General features: G+C 46.2%; 3 protein-coding genes across 3 annotated transcripts; 2 read left to right on the top strand and 1 right to left on the bottom strand.

The window, feature by feature from the left end:
* Window positions 1–210: 210 nt before the first annotated feature.
* On the bottom strand, window positions 211–2,138 carry MYCTH_2140156 (uncharacterized protein). The gene is made up of 3 exons (XM_003665248.1): window positions 878–2,138; window positions 500–756; window positions 211–412 (listed from the first exon to the last, which is right to left on the bottom strand). The coding sequence occupies exons 1-3, from the start codon at window positions 1,689–1,691 to the stop codon at window positions 344–346; spliced, it is 1,140 nt and encodes a 379-aa protein (XP_003665296.1). The 5' UTR covers window positions 1,692–2,138; the 3' UTR covers window positions 211–343.
* A 1,177-nt stretch (window positions 2,139–3,315) lies between these two features.
* MYCTH_2308868 (uncharacterized protein) lies at window positions 3,316–4,821 on the top strand. Its single transcript, XM_003665247.1, has 2 exons — window positions 3,316–4,455; window positions 4,519–4,821. Exons 1-2 carry the CDS (start codon window positions 3,634–3,636, stop codon window positions 4,642–4,644), a joined length of 948 nt encoding a protein of 315 aa, XP_003665295.1. The 5' UTR covers window positions 3,316–3,633; the 3' UTR covers window positions 4,645–4,821.
* Window positions 4,822–6,580: 1,759 nt separating this feature from the next.
* Window positions 6,581–6,736, top strand: MYCTH_2031276 (uncharacterized protein; the record flags this gene model as incomplete). Its single annotated transcript, XM_003665246.1, has 1 exon — window positions 6,581–6,736. A coding segment is annotated over one exon (156 nt), but the record flags the coding sequence as incomplete, so codon positions are not given.
* Between the last annotated feature and the right edge of the window lie 5,910 nt (window positions 6,737–12,646).

Here is a 12,646-nt window from a genome sequence, read left to right as displayed (position 1 = left end):
AGCTTGAGGGGTCCAAACCTGCCTGGTTATCCTAGCTTGTCATACCGTGGACGAGAGAAGGATGGAAAGAAGGCGAGTTGCTCCGCAGCGCCGACATGCTTACCTAATTATGCACGGATGACATGCCGTTTTCGCATGGCTGTATTAGGTATGTACATGCCTAGTTTAAACCGTCTTTCCTGCGGTAATAATGCTTAAGAGACCAAAACTGTAGAACACAAAAACATTATATTATATTATCAATTACCATTGGACATCGGGTGCCCAGGAAACGAATCTAACCGTCGACGCCGCCTCCCCCAAACAAACCTCCCACCCCCAGCCTGGCATTGTGCCACGAAATCTACCGATTCTGAAATCTCTGATGATAACTGACGGGGGACGGTCGTGGGACTTGACCGTACGAGGTTGTCTTTGGTCGGCAATTAGGGTTAGTCTAACATCGCAAACTGGAATTATTAAATAATCCTCACGACACGGTCATGACTTGGGGGCTCACCATTTCTCGCTGCGCCAACATCTCCTCCTGCGACTCGGCAATGTCGGAACCGGAGCCGGCCACCGACTTCACGTTGCTACTGTCTCTTTTGAGCGAGCCGAGCGCGACGCTCCTGGCACTCTTGACGCTCTTGTGCGTGCCGAAGCTGGAATGTTTTGGTTGGGTCGCTCGGGAAGCGCCGCCCGAGCGGCTCTCGGAGGCGCGGGCGCGGGTAGTAATCAGCACCTTGAGTGCAGGAAGGGTTCCGACAAGGACAGCTGTGGGAGATCCTAAAGTCAGTTCTGTCCTTGTCAAAGGGGTAGGCAAGTGGAGGGAGGCGTCAGAACGACGACAAGAAAAACAAGCGCGGAAGATTGGGGGGGGGGGGGGGGTGCTTACAAATTGACGCTGCCAGCGTGGACCAGACGAGGAGTAGGGTCAGGTTGACGAAGCCCTGCTGGGCCAGGCTCTGGTTTGCCCGGATGATGGCAAAGACGATCATGACGAACCCCAGGCTGAAGACGCAGACGAGACCGAGCTTCTGCTTCAGCGAGACCTTGATGTTGTAGATGAGGCGCAGCGGCATGGCCATGATGCACAGGTCGGTGAAGACGTCGACGGCGGTGCTGAAGTAGACGCTAAAGTTGCTCGACCACACGTTCTTGGGCCCGGCGCACGTGTTGAAGCCAAAGAAGTTCCTGACATCCGGGCCGCACGACAGGGCCAGCGTCGTCACGCAACCCCCGTATGCGAGCACGGTGAACACGGTCAGGACGAACCACGCTCCTCGGTACCACGTCAGGTCGCGGAAGAGACGCCAGTACAGGGCCAGAAAGGCCCCCTTGACGGACCAGAGCACGGTCCAGAAGAGGATGACGATGGGGAACTGATAACGCAGGTAGTTTTTGGTGTGGGACATGACCCCCTCGGCCGACATGAGCTCTAGATCGCCCGAGAGCACGCTCGTGATGTAGTACAGGCTGGGGAGCTGGATCGTCTCGAGGACGCACAGGGCGAGCAGCGCGGCCAGGGCTAGGAAGATCCAGCAGTCTTCGAGGGGCCCGAGCCGGCGGGTGCTTGCGGGGGAGCGGACGCGGATGATGGTGCGCAGCGCGACGAAGAGGCAAGCGGCCGAGAAGCAAACCCAGATGAGGATGAGGAGCGACTTGCGCGGGAGGACGTCGTCGGTCGTCCCGGACTCGGCGGACGCCATCGTCGGTCACGTTGGCTTCGGCCCCGTCTCTATGGCGGCGGAGAAGGCGGGTGTCTCGGTGTCTGGCATGACACCCTCTCGTCGTCTTAGAACTCCAGAGTCTCGGTCGCCAAGACGGTCAAAGTCTCAAGACACAAACAACCAAGGAACCCGGACGAAGCCCTGTAGGGCAGAGGGATAGGTACCTTTTTGTATGTCTCGTGGGATATTTTCGGACGCCCCTGGCGGCGGGGTTGAGTGAGCGCTGTTGGCTGTCACGTTATTATCAACTTTGGTCCCCCCCCCCCCCCCGGCTGGATCGGAGCGGAGGCCAAAACTGCAACATGGCATGACAATGGACAATAAATGGCCTTTAAGCGTGGACTAGTTGAGTCGCTGACCGGGGACGATAGGGGTATCTCGAGTGCCGAGAACAGCGGCTCTGGCCAACGGAAAGGCACGCCATCCTAGTCTCGGGTTCGGCTGCCGCCGTCACACGTTCCCTTGGCATCTGGTGGTTGCTATAGGCTCGACGACGTTCCAGTGCTTGGCCGGCACAGATTGCGGGGTGCCCTGAATCTGTGCCTGACTGGCCGCAGAGGTTGGAGCCAGCCGCCACTGCTCGTTCTTGTCCCTCGCCGTCGTGATGGAATCGCGATTCCCATTGGTTCGTCTGGCGACCCCAAACCGCCAATGAGAGTGGCAGAGGACCGAATTGCACGAGTAATTACTGCAGACGCGCGAGGGAGCCTATTTTCTGGTCGCGGGATGGGTATGTTGATTTTGTTGGTCGTCTCGCAAGCGTAGCTGAATATAACAACAGCATTACCGAGCCATGCATCCGCCTTCTGGTTCGGATTCGGTTCAGAGCTCTCCAGTCAATCGAGTCGAGCTCTCATCTGGGCGCTGCTGGGATTTGCGACGCTGCTGCACGCAATCGCATGGTTCGCTTCCATGGCCCCCGGTGTTGCTTGCAGGTTCGCCGCTTCCCGGGAATTCGTCCGGATTTCTATGCGTCGCTGTGCAACGTATTTTTTTCAACTTCTCTTTCTGTTCATTCAGAGGCAGATGGTTGTTACCTGAGGCCTGCAAACCTCAGGCTCTTATCACCTGGTCACCGACCTGGAAGCTGAGGTAACCCGACCCCATTCAGGTTTCTTGCTATCTTGGGCTAGGTTGGCTAACAATTTTTCAACAAAGTTCCGCTGAAGCCCAACACAGCACTTCCACATCCCGCAGGAATGTCAACCAACATCAATTCATCAAGCAAGGCTGCACACAAGGCCGGGCATCAACGACCACGGCGGCCTCGTGTTCGGAAACGCCTTTAACCTTTCAAGCCCTGCCATGGCAATAGCCCACAGCCCGCATGCCATGATGTCAAGCCCTTCCACAAATCCGGGTCGGCCCTCGCTGTCGGTCCCGGCGCTTTTGGTTCGCTGAGAGGGCCCCGTTCGAAGAACCCCGACCAGCTTCTTTCCCAGAACACGTCACCCGGCCGCTGGACCATGCGGGCTTTGCATACAGTTCCTTGGACCTCAATGCACCCTTCGTTGCGGAGCACGAATACCAGTCCGACACATCGGTAACATCTACCGATGGTTGTATGCAATTAGGGTAATGGTCCGGGGTTGGTCGTCCTCCTTACCCTCTCGGATTAGGTTGCACCGATTCCATGGGGGAAAAAAAATGACGAGCCCCCCCCGCTTGCGTCTTTTGCGATCTTGTTATCTTTGGGGTTAGCCCGCCCCGAATGGCATGGTTGACCGCCACGTTGCCGAGCCGATGAACTGGGTCCAGCACAGGGATTGGGGAAAAAATCAACATTGGCAGTTGATGCGCCATGCCGACGGGCTTGCAACACAGGCCGGGCGAGGAGGTATTTATTAAGGTCCTCGGATGCCCTCGCGCAGGGTGGGCTTAGACTGGAACGATGAAATATCCGAACCACCATGCAGATAAGATGTTCCGGCTCAACCTCACGTTCGTCGCAGTCGCATGGGCTCTGTTGCAAGCCCATCTCATATTAATATCAGTAACGATCCCGCAAGCACACGCCTGGCCAACGCCAACAAAGTGGCTGCCGCACTTCAAAAGCCAGCGGCCTCAGCGCGATTATGCACGACGCAATCTCAAGACCATCTCGAGCATCTACAACCTGACTGTCTACCCCAACCAACTTCCCATCTTCCAGGCCGGTGGCGCGGGCGTCCCCAATGGCCTCTTCAACAAGAACGTGGTCGGGCGGGTCGACCCGGTAGGCAACTTCACGGATTTTGAGGAGTCGGTCGAGTACTTCTTTGCCCTGTCTCCACTACCGCAGGGCAACCCGGCGAAGGCAGCCATTACGGGCTACCAGATCACCGAGTTCAGCTCGCAGTGCCGCGACGTCGCCGCCTCGGTCGTCTACCTGTACTGCAGCGTCGTGAACCCAGGCTGCGCCGACCACGGCAAGCCACTGCCGCCGCTGAAGCAAGTCGCGTTTTGGCGCTTTGACGAGCACGGCGCAGTGCTCAAGTACGACGCCTGGATCCCGAATCTGAACACCTGGGTTGAGTCCACCACAGCCGCCAACGCCGACGACCCACAATCCCGTGCCTCCGCCATTGCTCAAATCTGCGGCGCCACTCAGACGAGGTGCCAGGGCCCCAACGCGCAGTGGAGCAGCGTCGAGGAGTGCATGACGGCTCTGTCGCAGAAGAGCTACGGCTCGTACGACGAGGCGTGGGGCGACAACATCGTCTGCCGGAGCATCCACGTGGTGCTTACGCAGGTGCGACCTGATGTGAGTCCAAAATCCCAACGTCTGACGCTCAACGAAGCCGTTCAAAACTGACCTCAGTAACAGGTTCACTGTCCCCACGTCGGGCCGACGGGAGGCGGCAAGTGCGTGGACGAGCCATATCCCGCCAACTACTTTTCCGATAAGGCGCTATACGGCCAGCCTACGGGCGAAACCTTCATGTGCGATTAGACGACGACCATGACTGACGGATAACGACCCCTTTAATGTGTACCTGTGTATAGACGGCGTGCATTACGCTCCTTTAATCAGTAGTAGACTGGAGCTTACGAGTTTACGACGAGACGAGTTATGACGGGCGGCATCAGTTTGAGTTCGCGCTTCGACCTCGCTGGACAGCGGCAATTTGGGTTGGTTGTGGAGTGTGTTATCATTCGTTTACGCATAGAGTTGGCTATATTACGAACAACGAGGCAGAGTGTCGTCTGAGCTTTTATGTCCTCTCGAATCTCTCCAGATCATCGGTTTCCTTTTTTTTAAAAAATAAAACTCAGGTAGAGACTCTGTCGCCCTTTGGTCGCCGCCGACGGATGCCCTTGTTGTCTCCACACACTCCAGTCTTTCACTGCCCATGCTATAGCACGGCTGGTGGTGCTGCAAGTATGGTCAACCACAGCGGTGCGAGCGCTGTGGCAGGCACTGCTGGAACTCTCGTATGGTCCTCAGAAGTGGTGATGATAAATGGTTGTTGATTACCGTCAAGTGCCGGAGGCACTGGTAGAAGCTCTCTAAATTTTTGTTTCGGAATCCGCTCGTCAGGGGCGGCCATTGCTAGCTACGTCCAGGCCTCGTCGATCGTCCAAGGCACTGACAGGCGGGAAGCAAGAACGGCAATAGCATCCATCTTCTGCACAATAATGGACCCTAGATAACCATGGGTCGAACGCGGAAGAGAACTCTCCAATATCACGCACTCGACGACCGCAATCGGAGGGGCCGTCCTGACCTCGCGACAGGGCAAGCTATCGTACCTATCCTGCTCAGTCTCCATCCACAATTACCACCGTGTCGAGATTGGTGCATTCGACAGCGATCTCTCAACATCCTGTGACAAGGTGTCATGACCTTCGGGATGGAATGCTTCTGCTTCCGAGATTGAGTCCGCAGGCAACAACAACAACAACAACAACAACAACAACAAAAAAATCCGCCAAAGATTCCTGCTTGATCTAGCGCCCCCGCTTTCAGGAGACTGGGGATAAGGTGCATGGAGCATCGCCTTGCTATCTCCTACTGCTTGACTCGCTGTCTCCTTCGACAATCGGCATCCCTGATTACAGCAAGGCAGCTGAATCCTGGGAAAGCCATGTTGCTCAGAAAATGGTGGAGCAGCAAAATCCAAACTTAATAGCGGCAACTGATCGATGGCGAAGTAGATGTTCTTAATGTGCCGGGGCACCATATATCCAAATCTAGGACTCAATACGTATGCCCATCAGCCATGTGAGCTATCTCGAGTTCCTCTACGTCTTTTGTGGGACCTTCTTCGCCTCTACGACGTAGAAGAACTTATAGCGCAGCTCTGCCAGTACTGGCTATATACCATACAATCTAGAGAGAATGCTTTCCAAGCTGCCTGGGATGTTAAGCTTCCTACGCCGACACCTCCCAACTCACGGCCTGACACTATACAGTCCTAGGTTTTCCAGACACCGCACAACCCGCGAAAGGCCGAGTTGCAGTCAACGCTCATCGAGACTCGCATTGCTAACCATCAAAATAGCTCCTAGACTTCAATGTTTGCTGCTATAATTAGGAACTAACTTACCCTGGGTATAATGGCTTAAGTAATTCAGCGTCGGAGAGCGCGGCCCTCCCCCTACAAAAAGAGGAACGCTGTCCGGCTTGGACATAGAAGTGTAGAGTTAGCCTACAATGTTCATAATGGACATTAACAGGTAGTCAGTTCTCTCTAGTGTTGCAACTTAGTCAAGTGCCTTGCTTGGCATCCTCTAATGAATATTTATACGTGGAAATGATTCTACCTATCGTAGTGACCCACAGGTTTTGCAGACATATACGAACACATGTTACAAAACGGCACCTTAAAGTCCAAGAAAACTGGCTATATGCTAGCTAAGAGAAGAACAGGGGTCTAACTGAAACCCAGGAAACAACAGAAAAAAATGAAACATACAACACTCGGAATTCGCTGGTCGTCACCGACCCAACTACTACTCGAGCCCTCGCCAGTTTAACTAAGGGAGAGCGGACGGGATCCCGTGTTCTCTGGCGGGTATGGTCGTATATGCTAGGGTGGCATTCAAAATCAATTGATATTGAACGGATCAGAGAGAAGATACCCCGACTGTGGTGGACGGTTCGCTGCACCTTCGCTTTAGGCCCGTACCTGGGAGTTCCTATAAAGTAAGTTTGTAGCTGGTTGATTACCTCGTTTCATTTGTCGTTTTGCGGTAATCGTCAAAATCACAGCCCTTTCTAGCTAATATGGCCATTTTTACTTACCTTAATTAGTCTCCCTACCCACCTCTACACAAATGGATAACTACATGGCGATGACGATATATCTGCATCTGAGAGCCATTTTCGAGGAAAAGAGCACCGAGGGCGGGCAGAAATAATTATAGCATCAACAGGCTGTACAGAGGATTAGATGTATTGTCAGAAGCTGTAGAGCTTCTAAGAGTATTAGCCACATACGTGCCACAGCGTATGAGGCGTCGTTGCCAACGCATTAGCCAGTTCCTTTGTCTATAAATATCAGTCGTTTTGTCTCCTTTGTAGATAGTTTAACAAGGCACTGTCTCCTTCGTATAGCCACCTACTACAGACTGCTTTCAACGCTCCCGGAGCTCCCACTACGTTCGGCAGTTATGAGCCCGGCGCCTTGACTGCTCCTCTGCCGACGTATCTTTAATATCAGTGGTAGCTTCTTCTATTACAAACTCTCTTACCCTGCTTTAATATACTTTCGACGACGTATCTGTCTATTATGTCCGAGATCCTAGTCGAGACTTCTACGCGCCTTATAGGGCCTAGTTCCTAGAACTTGTAGTATATCGAACTATAGTTATAGGCTGAATTTGCTAGTATATAGGGATTCGTTAACCCTGACGGCGACCGTAAGCTAGATCTAGAAGTTCTATAGTGCCTAACCTGTAAGTAAGCTAGAGATAACCTTATCCTAGCTTCCTAGGAGTAGCTCTAAGAAGGATTGTTACCTTTGATGTCTATAGATTTAATACCTTCTAATATAGCTATCGTAGCCGAATTCGTATGACTATAAGACTCCTTTTATAAGGATATCGTATATGCTATAGACGTTAGTAAGCGGATAGGATAGCTATAATACTAGCTAGTGTATACTATAGATTCTAAACTCTATAAAGCTATAAAAGTATATAAGAAGAAGGATATTAACCTTATTAAGGGGATTATCTAGGTACTTTACTCTATATTTATACTATCTATCGTAATACTCTATATAATAGTTACTATATGATATATAACTAGTCTTAATATAGCTAAGCGTTTAGGAGTTAATCTATAGTATTAGATTTGTAACTTTAATGTCGCCTTCTAGCGAGCTATTTAATATGATATCCTAGAAGTATAGGGCGTATAAGGACTTTATACCTTTCTTGATACTATCACTATATATATCTTACTAACCTAGGTAGCAAATAAGAGGATAGAAATCGAGCTTATTAATGGTATAGGATAGCTACTTCCAGAGCTTAGTACCCTTATTACGATAGCCGAGATCCTAATTAATAACGATATATAACCTAGAGTCTCTCGGAAGTATAGAATCTTTTTAATAACTTATATACTAATACTTCCTATAGTTTAGAAGAGTGGTAAGGAGAGAAGTAGAGACTTATATAGAGACTCTTATAGCGGTTAATAGTATAATACGAGATATCCTCATAAGCGTCTAAGATATCTGTAGGATCTAGTGGACCATTACGTGCTTAAGTAAGCTATCTATAGTAACGAGTAATGCTTGTACCTTTCTGATAAGGAGTGTAAGAGGATTTGCTAAGAGCTTGACAAGCCAAAGTAGGCTAGACTGGAAAATTAACTTATTATTAAGTAGGGGGAGCTATCCTATTTTAAGTAATTAGGGGATACCCTAGTTCCTTTAATATATTAATTATTAGCCCTTAACTACTTAGCGAGCTCTTGACTTACTATAGAGCGTTTAGTATAGTTACTTTATAATATTATCCTCTTTTAGAAAGCACTTTACTAGACTTATATAGTACGACCTACCTAATTAATGATAAGAAGTTCCTTTTACCTAGGATATTCGTTAAGGTAGAGGATTTTAAGTTTATTAAAGTAGGTATAATAACCTTTCTTATTAGTAGGAAGGGTACTTAGGTAATTAAGAACGTTCTAGATAGACTATATGGACTGTATACTAAGAGCCTGACGCTTAAGGATATTACTATCGTTAAAGGATTTTATATTAATATTGTCTTAGAAGCTCTATTACTTAAGGTAGGCACTTAGTACTATAGCTTAGATTGCTCTCTACGTTTTAGAACACTAGAAAATAACGTCATCCTTCGTAAGTTAGAATATAAGTATAATCTTACCTTCCTCGAATATAAGCTACTTTCTTGCTACTTAAGCTTCCTAGACTATGTCTTAACTAGTGAAGCAGGTATTGTAAACGTTTGTATATCCTTATAGAATGTACTTACTACGTACGGTAGAAGGTCCTAGATACGAGCGTTACCTACCGTGAGAGAGGACACTAAGGATCTTTGGCACTTGAGAGCTAGCTACCTTGGACTAGAAGCGTTAAAAGCGCTTGTTAATAACGCTAGAAACGTCTTTATTAAGGGGATAGTATATATTAAGTATAAGAGCTATACTTATACTTATATAAGTAAGGTTATCTCTAGGAAAATATTACCTAAGTAGAAGTCTATATACCTATTCTAGCAAGTAGCCTAGGATCTGTTTGACCATCCTAAAGCGATTAATAGATCGTAATAGCTACTTATAATTATTAATAAGTATAGTAAGAAGCTCTTCCCTTTCCTCTTAATAACAAAGTCGCTAGACTAGATTATAGGAGTTATATAGAATTTCGAGAGCTAGGTAAGACGCTAATATAGGCTTGCTATCTATAAGATCAAGTAGGATAACGATACTACGACGATTAGTTTAGTAGGGCGTATACTAATACGCTACTGGACTTAGGCTATAGAAAGTAGTATTAATTTTGAACTCTTACCTTTGTATACCTATAAGCCTAATAGACTAGTAGAGCAAGTAGGGCAAGAGCTAATCTTACGCTTAATTAAGATATTTAATAACGCGAATCTCCTTATAAAGCTCTGGTTAGAAAGCGTATAAGTGGTAGCGTACTTATATATGATAAGCCCGAGCCGTACTTACTTGTTTAGAACTCCTAACGAAGTGCTTTATAGCTAGTTTAAATAGTATTTTCGCTAGTATAAACCTGGCTTAATAATTACGTTAACTAGTGACTTATACCTAGACTAGAGTAGCATCTTTATATATAGATGCTAGGTATATATTCTCTATAAGGATAGGGAAGTAGAGTAACGTATAAAGGACTTTAAGGTAGTGCTATATAGGCTAATAGGGTATCTTATAGGATATCGTGTATCTAATATCTATTGCGTTTAGATACCTAAGCTTGATAGGGTCATTATAACTTATAACGTTCGCTTTAATAAGAAGACTTTCTACCGTCTAGGCAAAGAGCAGCCGACAAAGTCATTACTAGCGGTAGCGAGCTAGGAAGTTAATTAGTTCGATCTTAGCAAAGATTCCTAGGATACTGACTTTCTCTAGGAAGCGTTATAATAGACCTAGTAACTAGTAGAAGACTTTATTATAGTGGCTTAGCTACCTTTATTATAAGAGAGTCCGGCGGTAGGCTAACCTCTCTGATAGGGTTAAGACTTAGGGGTAAGGGAGCTCTTTGATATATAGCCTGTAAGCGAGTAATTAGTTCTAGAGACTCTTATGGTAGAGACATAAGCAATAGACGAACTTACCAAATGGATAGAGAGCTTTAGAGGACTCTTAACCCCTGAATATATGCCTAAGCCCTCGGTGACTTGCCCTATACTAGCTAGTAAAAAGGATATCTACTAGGAAGTAGGAGGGTTTAAATTAGGGCCTTCTCAGTTACTAGCTAGCTAACTAGATGCTAGAGAGAGCAGGGGAGCTATCGAATCTAATAAAGGAATACCTTCTATAGAAGAATCTAGCGTACACGACAAGTGGACGGAAGAGCTAGGAGCTAGGGACGGTACTACTAATATATTATACCTAGCTAGGTTAGAGGAGCAGAGCGTTAAGCGAAGTCTAGATTAGCTAACGTATCCTCTAGAAGGTAGAAGCAAAGGAGAAGCTATTCGGCAACCTCCTATAAGGAGAGATAGAGGTAGGAGGAGGGCTTACGAGCCTAGGGACCTTATCTAGTTAAGCGAAAGGCTATAAAATAAGGAAAGGGTTAATTATTACTACTCCTTTATCTACGTAATGAAGGAACTCTAGCAATAGTTCTATAAGACCTACCTACCTAATTAGTAAGAAGCTTACCTAGAGGACTAGAGTATAAGAACAATATATATGGTATTTGCTACTACTATATAATAAAAGGATATTATATATCTCGGAGTAGCCCTAAATAAGCTATATTAGTATATTAACGATCTTACTTATATTCCTACTAACTAGCGAGACCTATATAACTACCTGTTGGGATAATAGTTTAAAGATACGGCTCGCGAGGAGATACGTAACTTAGAGAGTAGGAGAACGTAGAAGATCGTACCATACGAGCAGGCAAAAGCGCGACCTATCCCGTTAAAATAGGTCTTCGTGTATGAGTTTGATAAGGACGGTTTCTTAGAGAAATATAAGGCAAGGATCTATATATAAGGAGATCTATAAGATATTAGCTTAGTGGAAAGTACGTATATAGCTACTTTAGTAGCGTAATCGTTCCGTATAATAATAGCGATCGCTACGTACTTTGACTTGGAAGTCAAGTAGTTCGATATAATATAAGCGTTCCTTAACGCCGAACAACCAGAAGACGATCCTATCGTCTGCGAATTGCTAGAAGGATTCAAGTAGCTAGGGAAATACGTAGAGTTACGAAGAGCTCTATATGGCTTGAGAGACTTACTACTCTTATAGTATAAGGAGTTCTATAAAACGCTATCAGATCTAGGTATAGAACCATTAGGTAAAGAGAAGTGCCTCTTCTTAAGCTATAATAAATAAGTTATCTTAACCTTCTATATTGACGACTTCTTGGTCTTCTTTTATAAAAGTAACGTTATAGTAGCCGAGTATATAATAGAAGGAATTAAAGCTTAATATAATATCTATAAGTAAGGTAATGTCGATTAGTTCCTTAGTATTAGGGTGATTCGAGACCGACTTATATATAAGATATAGTTAGTCTATAACTAATATATTAGAAAGGTAGTAAGAAGATATAGACTAGATATATTTAGTATGTACGAGCTAACTCCTTTAAGCTGTAAAGAACTTAAGAAGTTTAAAGGGAGTATTACTAGTATATGGATCAAAGAGTATTAGGAGCTTATCGGATTGATCCTATATTACGTAGTTATACTATATCTAGACGTTATATATATCTGTTTAGTACTCTCTTAATACCTGACTAACCTAGGACTAGACCACTTATTAAAGGTATAGCAAGTAGTAAGATATCTATTTAGGAGCTCTTACCTATTAATCTAATATAGAGGTAAGCAAGTGCTAGATAGTTCGATGCTTATAATTGCTAGGGACGTGTTATACGTAGATAATCTAGATATATAGTATTCGTCGTAAGGATATATCTTCTTCCTGTTTAGAGGTCTTATCGCGTAGAAGGCGTTACGCTAGAATACTATTATAACGTTAAGTACTAAAGTAGAACTTCTAACGCTCTCCTTTATAGTAAGAGAGGCTATAGCATTTAAAAGGCTATTTATAGATATTGATCTTAAGCTTAGAGAACCCTAGAATATCTACTATAATAATTAGCAAACTATTCGACTAGTAATAGCTAAGAACGAATATATTAATACTTGCCTATAGTATATAGATATCTATAATATATAGTTATACTAGGAAGTAGCGAAAGGGACGTTTAAAGCTATATATCTACTAATTAGTTAGATACTAGTAGATAGGCTTA

Source organism: Thermothelomyces thermophilus, chromosome 5 (genome assembly GCF_000226095.1).
Source record: "Thermothelomyces thermophilus ATCC 42464 chromosome 5, complete sequence".
In the NCBI taxonomy this organism is placed as follows: Eukaryota; Fungi; Ascomycota; class Sordariomycetes; order Sordariales; family Chaetomiaceae; genus Thermothelomyces; species Thermothelomyces thermophilus.
This window is presented reverse-complemented; position numbering and strand designations above follow the sequence as displayed.